Source organism: Oncorhynchus nerka, linkage group LG1 (genome assembly GCF_034236695.1).
Source record: "Oncorhynchus nerka isolate Pitt River linkage group LG1, Oner_Uvic_2.0, whole genome shotgun sequence".
Taxonomy (NCBI): Eukaryota; Metazoa; Chordata; class Actinopteri; order Salmoniformes; family Salmonidae; genus Oncorhynchus; species Oncorhynchus nerka.
In genome coordinates, this window is record NC_088396.1 from 4,206,365 (window position 1) to 4,223,777 (window position 17,413).

Genomic DNA, 17,413 nt, shown 5'->3' on the forward strand with positions numbered 1-17,413 from the left:
TAAATTCTTATTTCTGAGCAAGGGCTCTAGGAATATCTATAGGCCTTGTAGGCCACAGTCCCTCACTCGCTGACTTCTCTGAATAACGGTCTAGGCTAGTGGCTTAGACTAAATGGTTCAAGCCCAACAGCGGCAGCCATTTTACATTCACATTTACTCAAGGTTTGGCTGCATCCCCATTTTGTTGAGGAAACTAAAGCATGGGCAAGGTTAGTATTGTGTTCTATTTTTCTTGCAGAAGCAATGCAAGAGATGGCTTATATTATAACATTTTCACTGTAAAAAAAAAAAGATTATACTACATATTCTGAGATGTTACGAGAGGATTTTCTCCTAGCTCAGCATGAAGAGTCCAGTATCGCTCATCTTGGCCTATTACGTGCCTGTTTAGACCTTGATCCCCAGCATGCCAGTACATATATCCAGTCACAACTGGGCCTAAGGTGTCTCACCCACCAAACACATCCAATAAAGACCTAGCAGAATATTCTCTCAACAACCTTTACAGATGACAGAGATTGATTCATAAAATGACCAAAGTATCCAAGAAGCCAGAACGATACCACAGTTGTTGCTGTGTGGTACAATGGCAACAGCAGCCGACTGCATTCTGATTCGATTTTCCTTTCTCCGATTTTGCTTTTTTTCCCACTGTGATTTACCATATGGTTCATTTTCACAAAAATAATCCCATTGACGAATCGATTCTCTGCTGGCCTTCTTCCTGAAGCTTTGAAAGGTCTTGATTGATGTCATTTTGGATCTTGTGTTCATATGAATCAAGGTTTTGGGATACCTAGAAACATTTACATGCATGTTTTTCCACATAGGACTATGGCAGAGTTCCCCAACTGGCGGCCCGCGGGCCAAATTGTGGTTTTATTTGGCCCCCAAGTTTACTGAGCAAAAAAAAATGTCATTGTTGTTGTTGGACATAAAAGACTGTAAAAACACCAGGCAATCAGCTCCGAGTGATTTTAATTTGGGAAATGTGTTATTAAGTATTCACCCGCAGAAAAGATAGACATGTGATCGCATACACATGTAAGCAAGGTTTGAATGATATCTTTTTGGGCTTCTTGCAGTCTATTTGGAATTGACAAATGATTTGTCATTATGTTCCGGCCCCGCGGCTGAATCCAGTTGATGATCCCTGGACAATGGGATAAGGGAAAGGTACTGTTCAGACCAATGCTAGTGAGGGAGTTGTTTGGAAATTTGTTTGGGACTCGAATTAGCATGTTGTTAGGCACACTCCTACTTCCACTGGAGCTACTTCACCGCACTTTCTGTTCGGAGTCCTGATCTGATCACGACTGTTAGCAATGTATCAACCATTATCTGAATCTATCTGCTGATTTAATTCTGAACTTGATTTACTGGATTCTATTGATAGCTAAGATTTAGAATGTTGACTGAAGCTGCTGTATGCTGCTAAAATTGGAAATATATTAAGAGATTTATTTGCTGATATAATTTTCCAGTTTATTGGGATTTTAAGCCCCTATTTTCTAGAGGATGTTGAAGCACATTTACTAGTTAGACTTAAAAACACTTGTCTGTACAAAGCTACATGGATGATATTATAACAATGCCGTAATATACACAATGGAGCTGAAATAATACTTTTTTTCTTTAGGGCGGGTTTCCCCTCCACATTACACCCAGGCTGCATCCCAAATGGCACCCTATTCCTTACATACTGCACTATGGGTCCTGGTCAAAAGAAGTGCACTAAATAGGGAATATGGTGCAATTTGGGATGCGTGTCCAGTAATTTCCCTTCATCATAATGAACTCTACATGCTGGGCTACCCAAGCCCCTGCAGACCAGTTGACTGGTTCTTCGAAAGCTGAACTTTATTTTTGTAAATGACTGTGTAAATGTGCGTCTGTTTATCTCTCTAGCCGCCATCTTGTTTTTTTTTTGTTTGTTTGTTTGTTTTGTTCCTACTGTATATGGGTCGTGCGTGATGTTGTTTTCCTGATCCTTCCCGAACAGTTTATTTTCAGTTTTCTCCCTCTGTCAACTAATTTGTCAAAAAGTAGTTAGAGAGGTTTTAGTTTTGCTTTTGTCCTTTTTCTCATCTTTTGCACGGGGAGAGGATGGCATTGATGGGCTGCATGTAGTAGGCTATGTGTATCAAGAACTGTTGGTATGTACTTCTAATTTTACATACATATATGCTACAAGTTTGTCTGCACTGTACAGTTTGTTTGTTGTATACATATATACAACATATTGAATCACATATTTATATAAAGGTGTGACTGTAATGTCAGTAACATTAATGCAATATAGTGTGCAGTATATTATTGCACCTGTCATTTTGATGGGATAAATAAAACGAAAGGTTGGCTAGTACTAAAAAGCATGAAAAGGCCAAAGTAGAATTATTTACATTACAGTTTTTCTTTACTACTTCCTATCAATCATGTTTTCAGGTAGAGGTTGGGCTCTCGAGTCAAAGAAACTCACATCCCCTGAAACCACCTTCTGAAGTTACATGAATACCTAGCATGGCACTATAGAGCTATGTGTGTTTTCTGTTCTTTTCTCAGCCACCACACTTGAACATGTTCGTGACATGGTGTTCACCAGTAAGGGGGAATTGCCATGCATTGATTGACCGGTTGTAGAAGATTATGATGGTTGTGATAGTTTTCAGCGATAATAGGCACTGCTAAAATGATTTATATTTAAATATATACAATTGTAAGTGTGCCACTTGGAGAAATGTATGTCATGTTAATACAGATTTATACCCACGTATGATTATGGTATTTTCATTGTTTTCCATGCAGAAATGTTGTGTCACGCGGCACTTTCAATGTTTCATTATTACAAAATAAATAAAACGCTCAAACGATACTCTTGACTTGAGTGCAGGGTTGTTCTTTGAGACCAATTTGTCAGCAAGCACTTTTAACCCCCCCCCAAAAAAACACACCACTGGTGAGAATCACACACACACACACACACACACACACACACACACACACACACACACACACACACACACACACACACACACACACACACACACACACACACACACACACACACACACACACACACACACACACACACACACACACACTGTATTAAACATTTATCCTTTTGTTTTCAATGTTTGGATTCTGTACCTGCATCCTATTATGTGTAGCGTTCTGGAATATGTAATGATTCTTACAGAAACAATTGCCATACATATAGTTATATTGGAAACATATAAAGGGTTACATGGTAAGGTCTTCTAAAGAGAAAAAAAACATATTTTTGCTACAAAAGTTTTTTTCTTGCATACAAAAAAAAAGAACATCGTTTTAATAAAGATGATTTGTAACCAGTACAATGAATAATGTTATACAAGTGATATGCAGAAATCTGAATGAAGAATTACATCCCAGTTTGGTTGACTTCTTTTTTTTATCCTCCTCTCCATCGCGCTCTCCATTCCTCTCCTTCCTCTGGTGTTTCACACCTTTTCTGACAGCGCAGTCTCTTTGTGTAGCTACTGAAATGTTCTGTGGTGTTAGTATTCAGTTCCCACCCAGATCTCACAGGCGTTCCCCGTCCAGCCATCCCAGCAGTCACAGTTGCCGCAGTTGCACATCCCATTCCCTGCAATAAGAGGTAAGAGGAGAAACTGTAAAGTGACAGAGCCACCTGACCAATCATGCCTGCCTTAGCTTTCTTAACTAGGTTCCTGAACCCCCTGACAGAGTTCCACGATGGGGGCTCGAGCTAGGCTGAGCTCTCTTAGGTTGCTATGGGTATGCTCTAGAGTGGGATTACATTCTTGGTGTGAATTTATTACAGTGCCTTGCGAAAGTATTCGGCCCCCTTGAACTTTGCGACCTTTTGCCACATTTCAGGCTTCAAACATAAAGATATAAAACTGTATTTTTTTGTGAAGAATCAACAACAAGTGGGACACAATCATGATGTGGAACGACATTTATTGGATATTTCAAACTTTTTTAACAAATCAAAAACTGAAAAATTGGGGGTGCAAAATTATTCAGCCCCTTTACTTTCAGTGCAGCAAACTCTCTCCAGAAGTTCAGTGAGGATCTCTGAATGATCCAATGTTGACCTAAATGACTAATGATGATAAATACAATCCACCTGTGTGTAATCAAGTCTCCGTATAAATGCACCTGCACTGTGATAGTCTCAGAGGTCCGTTAAAAGCGCAGAGAGCATCATGAAGAACAAGGAACACACCAGGCAAAATTATTCAGCCCCCTTAAGTTAATACTTTGTAGCGCCACCTTTTGCTGCGATTACAGCTGTAAGTCGCTTGGGGTATGTCTCTATCAGTTTTGCACATCGAGAGACTGAATTTTTTTCCCATTCCTCCCTGCAAAACAGCTCGAGCTCAGTGAGGTTGGATGGAGAGCATTTGTGAACAGCGGTTTTCAGTTCTTTCCACAGATTCTCGATTGGATTCAGATCTGGACTTTGACTTGACCATTCTAACACCTGGAAATGGCTTTCTTCTTGCCACTCTTCCATAAAGGCCAGATTTGTGCAATATACGACTGATTGTTGTCCTATGGACAGAGTCTCCCACCTCAGCTGTAGATCTCTGCAGTTCATCCAGAGTGATCATGGGCCTCTTGGCTGCATCTCTGATCAGTCTTCTCCTTGTATGAGCTGAAAGTTTAGAGGGATGGCCAGGTCTTGGTAGATTTGCAGTGGTCTGATACTCCTTCCATTTCAATATTATCGCTTGCACAGTGCTCCTTGGGATGTTTAAAGCTTGGGAAATCTTTTTGTATCCAAATCCGGCTTTAAACTTCTTCACAACAGTATCTCGGACCTGCCTGGTGTGTTCCTTGTTCTTCATGATGCTCTCTGCGCTTTTAACGGACCTCTGAGACTATCACAGTGCAGGTGCATTTATACGGAGACTTGATTACACACAGGTGGATTGTATTTATCATCATTAGTCATTTAGGTCAACATTGGATCATTCAGAGATCCTCACTGAACTTCTGGAGAGTTTGCTGCACTGAAAGTAAAGGGGCTGAATAATTTTGCACGTTAAAAAGGTTTGAAATTTCCAATAAATGTCGTTCCACTTCATGATTGTGTCCCACTTGTTGTTGATTCTTCACAAAAAAATACAGTTTTATATATTTATGTTTGAAGCCTGAAATGTGGCAAAAGGTCGCAAAGTTCAAGGGGGCCGAATACTTTCGCAAGGCACTGTATATGATGCCATTACATAAGGCTCAATCTAAGGCAAAGACAAAAGTACTGAAGTAAAAAGACAATGTGTGTGTATGGTATAAAATACTGAGACCGCCTGACAGATCAACACTGTGAAATGGTCATAGGAAATCATTATATTTCTGGCCTTAATACTGAGGCCTATAGCTTAGGGAGTTTTGCTGTGTCGACAAGAGAACACAGGGGAAATTAGTGTTCTTTTGAGCAAGTCTGGTCATGCAGTGAGCGATTTCACTGGGCTACGGGCAGGGCAGATCAGGGCAGGAGAAATCCCCTCATCTAGACTCTCAGAAGTGGAGTAGTGTTGTGTGTCATGCCTCCGAGTTGGGCATTAAAGCAGGGATAAATGGGGATGGTGTTATACTGAATGGAGAAACCAAAATATTTGTGTTGTGCTGTATTTTACATTGTATCATTAAAAACCATTCACACATTGGGAATTCCCACATCTTAAAACTACAGGTACACATGGTTCTGGATGTTCTGTCTAGAAAACAGATTGTGACAGGTCTGGGGGATAGCCCCGACCAAGACTCAAACCCATGTTAGAGCCCAAGTCCCTGCAACTGTCAGTCCCACCTCTGAACCACCAAGAGGTGTAAGCAATGTAAACTGTGTCCACTGTATTGTGCTGTATTCCCTTAAAGTGATTTACTGGAATGAATATTCCAAAACACAACCAAACATTGAAGTTATTTTCAAAGACAATTAGATGTTTCTAATGTTGACTGAAGGTTCTAATTTGTGTCACAGGTTTGCACCCTCGTTTCTCTCTAGGCTCAAAGGGTGCCAGCACTATCATCCTTGGTGCATGAAATGAACCAGCAGGCATTCCTAATACATTGAATGTTCCACATCGCTCATGAATTGTATGCCTAATGAGAATCTCCTGCTTTGAACAATCCATACAATTCCCACATGTGGAATAACTCATCCACAAACTTATCACAGAAGTTTGCGTGGTCCTAATGCTAAAATATTGAGTGCACTGTACTGCCACCTTGGGAAGGGGGGGAGTAATCGAATAATTACTATTGTTTGTTTTGATTTGCATAACCCCCCTTTTTGAGAAGTCACTTTTCCCAGTGAAACATGAAAAAAACACTATTTCAATCATCCTCATGTATATGGTAATTGTGACATATGCCCTAATCATTAATATGCTAAACAGCGACATTTAACCAACATATTTATGAATTCCCTTTGTCCCCTCAAATTTTTCTCACTCATTGTTAATGAATGTTTGTGTGAATTCTGTGGTTAAAGCATTGCTTTGAGTGACACTATGACTGACACAGGAGTCATGCATCCAATAAGAGAAGTACTTCTAAACAGCTGTCCAATTGCCTGCTGCCCTGAGGAAATATTAATGGGAGACCAACTTTAAATGAAGTGCAGCTCATAAAGGATTCATAAAGCCTTCATAAACACTACATAAATGTGTTACAAGTCATCTATAAACGTAAGTCATGCTCTGTAAAGGGTTCATAACTGTGACATAACCACCAATGTCAAATGTGACATAACCCACTAAGACAAATATAGGTGGCATAAGCACCTCTTAATAAAGACCTTATAAATAACATTAAATTGAGGCTTCACAAAGCATTTATAACCATGTCATGCATTGCAATGCCAGGATAGTGGGTTTGATTCCTGGGATCACCCATATGTAAAAATGTATTCACGCATGACTGTAAGTCGCTTTGCATAAAACTATCTGCTAAATTGTATATATTATATTATATTACTCAAAAAAATTATAGGATGGCCCAACCTCTTTCCCTCTTGGGATCATAGTCAATATTGGACCTGACCTCAACCTTCCTCAAAACTTTGATAAGGCCTTTTAAAATCCATTTTTATTTTTGCCTACTTCTGTTTCTTTCCCAAATTCCGTTTTCTCATTTGAGTTTTTTCAGGTTTCTTATTTTCCCAATTTTTCTTGTTTTACCATTTTCTTCACACGTTTTAATTTAAAAACAAAAACAAACGATTTTCTGTGTTTACAATAATGCTTAATCCACATGAGGGGATGACTTTTGCAGTCTTGGAAAAATCTTAGAAACTTACATTTTGGAGTGTAGTTGACCTTTAATTCAGTGAGCATTTCCTGCAATGTTGTTTGGTTAGCACGTGATGATTATGTATTACATATGCAGTGATTCACTGCCCTAGAGAGGTTAAAAGATCCTTCACGTGTGACAGAGAGACACCACTGTCCTCAACGGTACTCCAGCCGGCTTTGGTCTTTGTAATGGTAGCTAGCAACGTAGGTGATCTGTTACTCCTCACAGTTCCAGACAGAGCAGTTCACAGGGAAGATTGAAAACAACAATCAGCAGGGATCTAGACAGCTACAAACCCGGGACAATCGGCGGTCCCAGCCACAATGGCTAACCGTGTCGCGGGCTGTGTTCAAGAAAACCTTGCTAGCTTGATATGCAGCTAGTTAGCAGCTAGGCTAGCTGCGACACCAAATAGCTCCTCAGACCCATTCTTGGTCGGCAGGATCACGGGAAAGAGATAAGCAGTCCCAGTAACTGATGCCAACTGCGTTGTGGGATCAAAACTAAGAAGCTAGCTACCAAGAACTTTCCAATATATTTTCAAACAACAGACTTTACAAACAAATAAAACCGAGCTCTTCCTCGTTCCACGTTCAACAAGAAGCAACGTTTGGCAGCTGTGTCAAACACCATTGACCACCATTGGGGGAGGGATGGTCCAAAATAGTGGTTGTCAAACTTTGTTTTGATTTGGGGAGGGTTTTATTGGGCACAGGGGAGAGTAGTGCGTTTTTTCCTGGTTTAAATTTGCTCTTCTGCTCGTGTTTTCCCTATAAACATTGGCTTGTCTATTGATGTTGATATTACCCTAATAAAGTTTAGAAACGCTTTTGCATTTTCTTATGATACCTTGAATTGGACCATCTCCTCCCCCGTAGTAAATTCGGTCTGTCCCTAAAAATCCCCCTAGATACAGTCACATCTCATACTCACGTCATGAGATTTGTAAATGAAAGAGGAATATAATAATACGAATCAAATGGAGTTTACCACCTCCCCGTTTAGAGTTTCTGGCGCAGCACAGAAATGCCTTATCCAGATGGAACCATCATGCAGTACCTCCAGCAGGCAGAGAGGCAAGAGCCATTCGCCCGCCAGTGCAGGGTCAAGCTACACTATTCACAACCATGTGTAATGTTCAACGTAATTGCATTGCTGGACTTTTTTGAAACTTAATGTATTTGTATTGTTTTAAAAATGTACAAATAAAAGGAAATGTATGGTTTCAACATGTCTTTAATGTTTATTTGTTTTAGCTGTTCGTGATAATTCCCTTAGTGCTAATCAGTGGCGACTCGTCGTTCAGGGCAGGCTTTCCTGTTTTTCATGTTATTTTGGCATTAATACGTGTCACATATCAGTTTGCAAACAATGCAAAAAAAATATACATCGTTGAGTTAATAAAGATGCATACAAGCATGATCTCTTTTTTATTTTCTTGAGTAAGGCAGCTCCAAAAGGTGTTTCAGCCTAGTTCAGTGCTTTCTGTGGTGATGGGGCAAGCCAGCAGAATATATGAAGCTTTGCGCCGTGATTGGCTCAGTGCTCTGTCACTCATGGGGACACTACGTCACCTAAGGGTAGAGCTAGAAAATTTAAGTCCATGGGTGTTGCCAATCTGTCCTTCCGGCGCCGACAGAGATGGCCGCCTCGCTTCGCGTTCCTAGGAAACTATGAATAATTTTGTTTTTTTATATGTTATTTCTTACATTGGTACCCTAGGTAATCTTAGGTTTCATTACATACAGTCGGGAGGAACTACTGAATATAAGAGCAACGTCAACTCACCATCATTACGACCAGGAATATAACTCTCCCGAAGCGGATCCTGTGTTTTGCCTTCCACCCAGGACAATGGATCGGATCCCAGCCGGCGACCCAAAACAACGACGCCGTAAAAGGGGCAAACGAAGCGGTCTTCTGGTCAGGCTCCGGAGACGGGCACATCGCGCATCACTCCCTAGCATACTTCTCACCAATGTCCAGTCTCTTGACAACAAGGTTGATGAAATCCGAGCAAGGGTAGCATTCCAGAGAGACATCAGAGACTGTAACGTTCTTTGCTTCACAGAAACATGGCTCACTCGAGAGACGCTAACGGAGTCGGTGCAGCCAGCTGTTTTCTTCACGCCAACAGAAACAAACATCTCTCTGGTAAGAAGAAGGGCGGGGGTGTATGCCTTATGATTAATGAGTCGTGGTGTGATCATAACAACATACAGGAACTCAAGTCCTTTTGTTCACCTGATTTAGAATTCCTCACAATCAAATGTCGACCGCATTATCTACCAAGGGAATTCTCTTCGATTATAATCACAGCCGTGTATTACCCTCTCAAGCAGACACATCGATGGCCCTGAACAAACTTTATTTGACTCTATGTAAACTGGAAACAACATATCCTGTGGCTGCATTCATTGTAGCTGGGGATTTTAACAAGGCTAATCTGAAAATAAGACTCCCTAAATTCTATCAGCATATCGATTGTGCTACCAGGGCTGGTAAAACCCTGGATCGTTGTTATTCTAACTTCCGCGACGCATATAAGGCCCTCCCCCGCCCTCCTTTCGGAAAAGCTGACCACGACTCCATTTTGTTGCTTCCAGCCTTCAGACAGAAACTAAAACAAGAAGTTCCTGCGCTCAGGTCTGTTCAACGCTGGTCTGACCAATCTGATTCCACACTTCAAGACTGCTTCGATCACGTGGATTAGGATATGTTCCGCATTGCGTCTAACAACAACATTGACGAATACGCTGATTCGGTGAGCGAGTTCATTAGGAAGTGCATCGGCGATGTTATACCCACAGCAACGATTAAAACATTCCCAAACCAGAAACCGCGGATTGATGGCAGCATTCGCTCGAAACTGAAACTGAATACAAACAGAGTAGCTATTCCCTCCGCAAGGCAATCAAACAAGCTAAGTGTCGGTATAGAGACAAAATAGAGTCGCAATTCAATGGCTCAGACACAAGAGGTATGTGGCAGGGTCTACAGTCAATCACGGATTACAAAAAGAAAACCAGCCCCATAGCGGACCAGGATGTCTTGCTCCCAGATAGACCAAATAACTTTTTTGCTCGCTTTGAGGACAACACAGTGCCACTGACACGGCCCGCTACCAAAACCTGTGGGCTCTCCTTCACTGCAGCCGACGTGAGTAAAACATTTAAAAGTGTTAACCCTCACAATCCTGCAGGCCCAGACGCATCTCAAGCCGCGTCCTCAGAGCATGCGCAGACCAGCTGGCTGGTGTGTTTACGGACATATTCAATCAATCCTTATCCCAGTCTGCTGTTCCCACATGCTTCAAGAGGACCACCATTGTTCCTGTTCCCAAGAAAGCTAAGGTAACTGAGCTGAACGACTACCGCCCCGTAGCACTCACTTCCGTCATCATAAAGTGCTTTGAGAGACAGGTCAAGGACCATATCACCTCCAGCCTACCTGACACCCTAGACCCACTCCAATTTGCTTACCGCCCCAATAGATCCACAGACGACGCAATCGCAACCACACTGCATACTGCCCTAACCCATCTGGACAAGAGGAATACCTATGTGAGAATGCTGTTCATCGACTACAGCTCAGCATTTAACACTATAGTACCCTCCAAACTCGTCATCAAGCTCGAGACCCTGGGTCTCGACCCAGCCCTGTGCAACTGGGTACTGGACTTCCTGACGGGCCGCCCCCAGGTGGTGAGGGTAGGTAACAACATCTCCACCCCGCTGATCCTCAACACTGGGGCCCCACAAGGGTGCGTTTTGTGCCCTCTCCTGTACTCCCTGTTCACCCACGACTGCGTGGCCATGCACGCCTCCAACTCAATCATCAAGTTTGCGGACGACACAACAGTGGTAGTCTTGATTACCAACAACGACGAGACGGCCTACAGGGAGGAGGTGAGGGCCCTCTGAGTGTGGTGTCACACTCAATGTCAACAAAACAAAGGAGATGATTGTGGACTTCAGGAAACAGCAGAGGGAGCACCCCCTATCCACATCGACGGGACAGTAGTGGAGAGGGAAGTAAGTTTTAAGTTCCTCGGCGTACACATCACGGACAAACTGAATTGGTCCACCCACACAGACAGAGTTGTGAAGAAGGCGCAGCTGAAGAAATTCGGCTTGTCACCAAAAGCACTCACAAACTTCTACAGATGCACAATCGAGAGCATCCTGTCGGGCTGTATCACCGCCTGGTACGGCAACTGCTCCGCCCACAACCGTAAGGCTCTCCAGAGGGTAGTGAGGTCTGCACAACGCATCACCGGGGACAAACTACCTGCCCTCCAGGACACCTACACCACCCGATGTCACAGGAAGGCCATAAAGATCATCAAGGACAACAACCACCCGAGCCACTGCCTGTTCACCCCGCTTTCATCCAGAAGGCGACGTCAGTACAGGTGCATCAAAGCAGGGACCGAGAGACTGAAAAACAGCTTCTATCTTAAGGCCATCAGACTGTTAAACAGCCACCACTACCATTGAGTAATACTGACTCAACTCCAGCCAATTTAATAATGGAAATTGATGTAAAAAATGTATCACTAGCCACTTTAAACAATGCCACTTAATATAATGTTTACATACCCCACATTACTCATCTCATATGTATATGTATATACTGTACTCTATATCATTGTCACGTTCTGACCTTAGTTCTGTTATTATATCTTTGTTTTAATATGGTCAGGGCGTGAGTTGTGTGGGTTGTCTATGTTAGTTTTTCTATAATTTGGGATTTCTGTGTTCGGCCTAGTATGGTTCTCAATCAGAGGCAGCTGTCAATCGTTGTCCCTGATTGAGAATCATACTTAGGTAGCCTGGGTTTTACTTTTGAGTTGTGGGTGTTTGTCTTCCGTGTTAGTGTTCGTACCACACGGGACTGTTTCGTTCATTTCAGGTTTTTGTTTTGTATTACGTAGTGTTCAGTTTATGTATTAAAATAAACATTATGGACACTTACCACGCTGCAAATTGGTCCTCCGATCCTTCTCTCTACTCCTCCTCAGAAGAGGAGGACGAAAACCATTACAATCATCTACTGCATCTTGCCATCTTTATGTAATACAGGTATCACTAGCCACTTTAAACTATGCCACTTTATGTTTATATACCCTACATTACTCATCTCATATGTATATACTATATACTGTACTCTATACCATCTACTGCATCTTGCCTATGCCGTTCTGTACCATTACTCATTCATATATCTTTATAGACATATTCTTTATCCCTTTACACTTGTGTGTATAAGGTAGTAGTTGTGGAATTGTTAGATTAGATTACTAGTTGGTTATTACTGCATTGTCGGAACTAGAAGCACAAGCATTTCGCTACACTCGGATTAACATCTGCTAACCATGTGTATGTGACAATAAAATGTGATTTGATTTGATTTGATAGAAGTGCCCAGCCAAGAAGACTCAAGGCCATTGGACACAGATAAAATTACGTCAAATCACATATCTATAGTAGCTTTGATTGGACACGTCAACATCATACTTTCAAAATCTTAGCTAGCAGTCATCATCATGAATAAAGTCGACAATCTACTGGCAAATCCTCTTTAATCCTTGTCATATGAAGAGAAATAATGAAGAGAAAGTGTAAATAAAACCTATTGGTGCTCATCAGCCATTGGATATAAACATTACATAACAAGTTGGAAATCGCAAATTCAACAATGACTGGTTTGGAAGGAATCAGTGGCTAACTGCAAGTGTTGCAAAGCCTGCTATTCAGTGGAGTGGCTGTGTAGTCCCAAGTCTAAGATTAAGGGTCTTTTTTCCTAGTTTAAAATTATAAGCATTCATCATTGTTGTCAATGAAGCATGATTTGTGCCGCGCTGAAAACAACTGTTAACTCAGAACTGCAAAATCTGACTTTCGTCAGTTCAAGACAACTGGGAATTCTGGAAAAACGAGCTACAACTGGGAAAATAATTTTTGAACTTTCATCCAACTCGGGAGATCACTGATGTCATAATGATTTTTGTGTGTTCCAAGTTGTCTTGAAAGCCACATAAATCCAGAGAATGTCAGACTTTGAAGACAAAGTTTAATGACACAATTTGACCACGAAGGACCAAGTGAACACAGCACAACAAGTTGAGTCCAAAAATGTCTTGTAGGCTGCTGCATAAATTATGTTAGATGCCAGGGAGAGATGTATACTGTAGCTAAGAAAGTAATACTAAGTGTAGTAAGCTGTTAGTAGCCCATGTGCCTCACCCTAATAATTTTGTATATTTTAACCTCTTAATTCCGCCTACTATTCTGACTTTGTGGTGCACGTGTTTTTGAGAAATGTAATCATTGAATATTGTAAGAGCTTTCATTGTGTGCTTATATGCCCCCTTTATTTATCCTACCGTTCTGATTTGGTGTACAGGGAGGACACTGTAAGAACGGCCCATGTTCTGAATTTTGTGGCTGTACATTTAAAAAGTGCTGAACAAAAAGCTATATTGACTACCTCTGTAATTACGGATAGTCTCTTATCCGCTCATCGTCCCCTTATGCCATAGCTTGTACATCTCAATTCTCAGTAGAAACCACATTTGTTTAAGCAAGTCAGACATATAAGCCATGTTTTTTTAAAGGCAGCAAATGAGGCTGAATGAACTGTTTCGCTGCCAGACAAGGCTCTACTGATAGCCAGGTGTAGCAGTGTTAAGGTATTGGGACCGGCTGTTGAGATTCTGCTGTTGGGACAGTGTATGTAGGCCCTAACCGTTTGTGTGCACTGTTAGTCACCTTTACAGTGCAAGTAATGTATTGTTTAGTGTTGTATTGTGTTGTGTAGTGGCTTTGCTGGCATGCATCCCACATTATTATTTTTTTGCCCCAACAAGATGTACATGCTCAAATCGCCACTGGAGCTGCTTTCATCAAGGTAGGCGTTTCTTGGTGAAACATCGTCCCTAGGCTATTGCCCACACAGCACATACACTATACTGTATATACAAATGTATGTGGACACTCCCTCAAATTAGTGGATTTGGCTATTTCATCCACACCCGTTGCTGGCAGGTGTATAAAATTGAGCACACAGCCATGCAATCTCCATACACAAACATTGGCAGTAGAATGGCCTTACTGAAGAGCTCAGAGACTTTCAACGTGGCGCAGTCATAGGATGCCACCTTTCCCAAAACTCAGTTTGACAAATTTCTGCCCTTCTAGAGCTGCTCCTGTCAACTATAAGTGCTGTTATTGTGACGTTCAGCAACAACAGCTCAGCTGCGAAGTGGTAGGCCACACAAGCTCACAGAATGAGACAGCCGAGTGTTGAAGTGCGTAGCTCGTAAAAATCGTCCGTCCTCGGTTGTAACACTCACTACCGAGTGACAAACTGCCTCTGGAAGCAATGTCAGCACAATAACTGTTCATCAGGAGCTTCATGAAATGGGGTCTCCATAGCAGAGCAGCCGCACACAAGCCTAAGATCACCATGTGCAATGCCAATGCATAGTGCCTACTGTAAGGTTTGGTGGAGGAGGAATAATGGTCTGGGGCTGTTTTTTATGGTTCCAGTGAAGGGAAATCTTAATGCTACAGCATACAATGACATTCTAGATGATTCTGTGCTTCCATCTATGAGGCAACAGTTTGGGGAAGAACTGTTTCTGTTTCAGCATGACAATGCCCTTGTGCACAAAGGAAGGTCCATACAGAAATGGTTTGTCAAGATTGGTGTGGAAGAACTTGACTGGCCTGCACAGAGCCCTGACCTCAACCGCATCAAACACCTTTGCGATGAATTGGAACAGCAATTGCGAGCCAGGCCTAATCGCCAACATGAGTGCCCAAGCTCACTAATGCTCATGGCTGAATGGAAGCAAGTCCCTGCAGTAATGTTCCAACATCTAGTGGAAAGCCTTCCCAGAAGAGTGGAAGCTGTTATAGCATCAAAGGGTGGAGCAACTCCATAGTTATGCGCATGATTTTGGAAGGAGATGTTTGACAATCAGGTGTCCACATACTTTTGGTCTTGTAGTCTATAAGCCTGGGATACCAACCATTCAAAGTTGGCCTTAGTGGGAGTGACCATAGAACACTATAGGATTGACCTGAGTCAAGTGTTTTTCATTGTCACTAGTTGGGTGTGCGACTCTATTTTTATAGCTCATCGTCACTAGTTAACACAGTCAAAAAGTCATAATTATGCCTAAGCCCTACCCATTTCCACAATTTATCTTCCTAAAATGTTATGATAAACCTAAACCTAACTAATGAAGGCCATGTTTGATGCGTTGGTCCACCAGAACTTCCGCACATTTGGGTGGATGTGTCTGGGAACGAGATTAGGTGTAATGTGACTAACATGACATCACTTTAGAGCGTATGACATCTTTCAGCACACTGTCACCCTTCACAAAGCAAAAGTTTATATCACATCACATTTGACGCTGGGGATTATGTCACATAGTTATGCTACATTTATGAACCTTTTATAAAGCGTGACATATGGTTATAGAATATTTGCAACACACTTATGAAGTGCTTATGAAACCTTTATAAGCTAAACATAATTTAAAGTGTGCCAATAAACTCTTATTGTGGTTTCCAGCATCAGTGGAGAGAAGATAGCACTTCTGGATGAGATCTGGGCTGTTAAGAGGAAAGTCTCTTTCTGCTCTCTCTCCTGTCTTTCCGCTCACTCGTTCTCCCTCTCTTTTCTTTGTCTCTGTCTTTCTCTCCTGCTCGTTGACACCGAGCCAAGGCCATTATCGGCGGTAGAATTGGGCCTTGGACAGAGTGTGTGTGTGTGTGTGTGTGTGTGTGTGTGTGTGTGTGTGTGTGTGTGTGTGTGTGTGTGTGTGTGTGTGTGTGTGTGTGTGTGTGTGTGTGTGTGTGTGTGTGTGTGTGTGTGTGTGTGGTCTATACTGTACCTGTGCAGATGAGTCCGTCGTGTTTATCACACTCTCTGTCGTCACACTCACAATACTCCCCAGAGACCCACCAATCCTGAGGAGATCCAGAACAGATACACCGGCCACAGTGACACGACCCTGCCAGAACACACACATTCACACAAACATATACACACACAACAACAACGGACGTTCAAGCAATCAACAAAATAGTTACAGTTATAAAAATATAAGGATAGATTTGTGAGGACAAGGTAATGTGCTCACAATCAGAGTGTATTGTCGTCCTGACCCTTTTTAAATTGTGACTGGATTAAAATATTAGGCCTGCTGGTTCCAACCAGTGGGACATAGGTTTCCCATGCATGTCCACCCCTTTAGTATATCACTTCAGCTATACTTTTACCTGGGAATCGCCCCCAGCAAGCCTTCACTGTAAAAGTCTGTCCTCCTTTGGCTCCCCCAGTACTTCCTCTCCTGAACAACAAAAGCACTGTCCTTGCATTTCTCCCATCAGATATTTCTACTGTGTGCTCCAGTGCACATTGAGGGCAGTGAGCGACGGGGATAGTAAGGGGTTAAATGCTTGGACAAGGCACGCAAGCAGGCAGACGGATGAGAGGGGAACGAATTTCTCATGGCTGTAACCCGGGAGAAGTCTTTTCAGTCTCCACTATTTATCCCCATAGACTACCCACTGGGCACAGACGTCAGTTCAACATCTAGTTTGGTTTTACATTTGGCTGAGTTGTCAACTAACATGAATTCAATGTGAAAAAACAAAGCATTTCACTATATCATTGGATTTAAGTTCGAAGTTGGGTGAAAAAAAGACAAAATACCCTTACGTTGATGACTTTCTGCAAATCATATTAGTTTTCCGTGTTTATTCAACATCATCACATAGATGTTTTTGGTTGAAATGACGTTGAAACAACATCGATTCAATCGGTTTTTGCCCAGTGGGTAGTGTGTGCCTGAAGGATTGCAGTGTGAGAGTTGAAGGGTTGACTCCACTTGACTCATAGGTTACCGCTTGTTGTCATGAATCTTGTTCTGGAGGCAGCTCTGCAGAGTGGTCACCAGCTGGCACAGCCACAAAGTCATCAAATCTGAAACCTAACTCTAACCTTTACCCCAACTGAAGGGGAGAGGATAGCCTTATGCTGTGTCTGAGTGCAGAGGAGCATGTTGAAACATGCCCATCTC

The 17,413-nt window shown here is 42.1% G+C and overlaps 1 protein-coding gene across 1 annotated transcript in view; it reads right to left on the reverse strand.

The window, feature by feature from the left end:
- Window positions 1-3,202: 3,202 nt before the first annotated feature.
- itgbl1 (integrin, beta-like 1) overlaps window positions 3,203-17,413 on the reverse strand; it is a 141,292-nt gene continuing 127,081 nt past the window's right edge. Inside the window, exons 10-11 of the mRNA XM_029649201.2 lie at window positions 16,223-16,342; window positions 3,203-3,625 (exon numbers count right to left, since the gene is read on the reverse strand). Coding sequence (XP_029505061.1) covers window positions 3,537-3,625; window positions 16,223-16,342 — 209 coding nt within the window. The 3' untranslated portion in view covers window positions 3,203-3,536. The remainder of the gene's footprint in view (window positions 3,626-16,222; window positions 16,343-17,413) is intronic.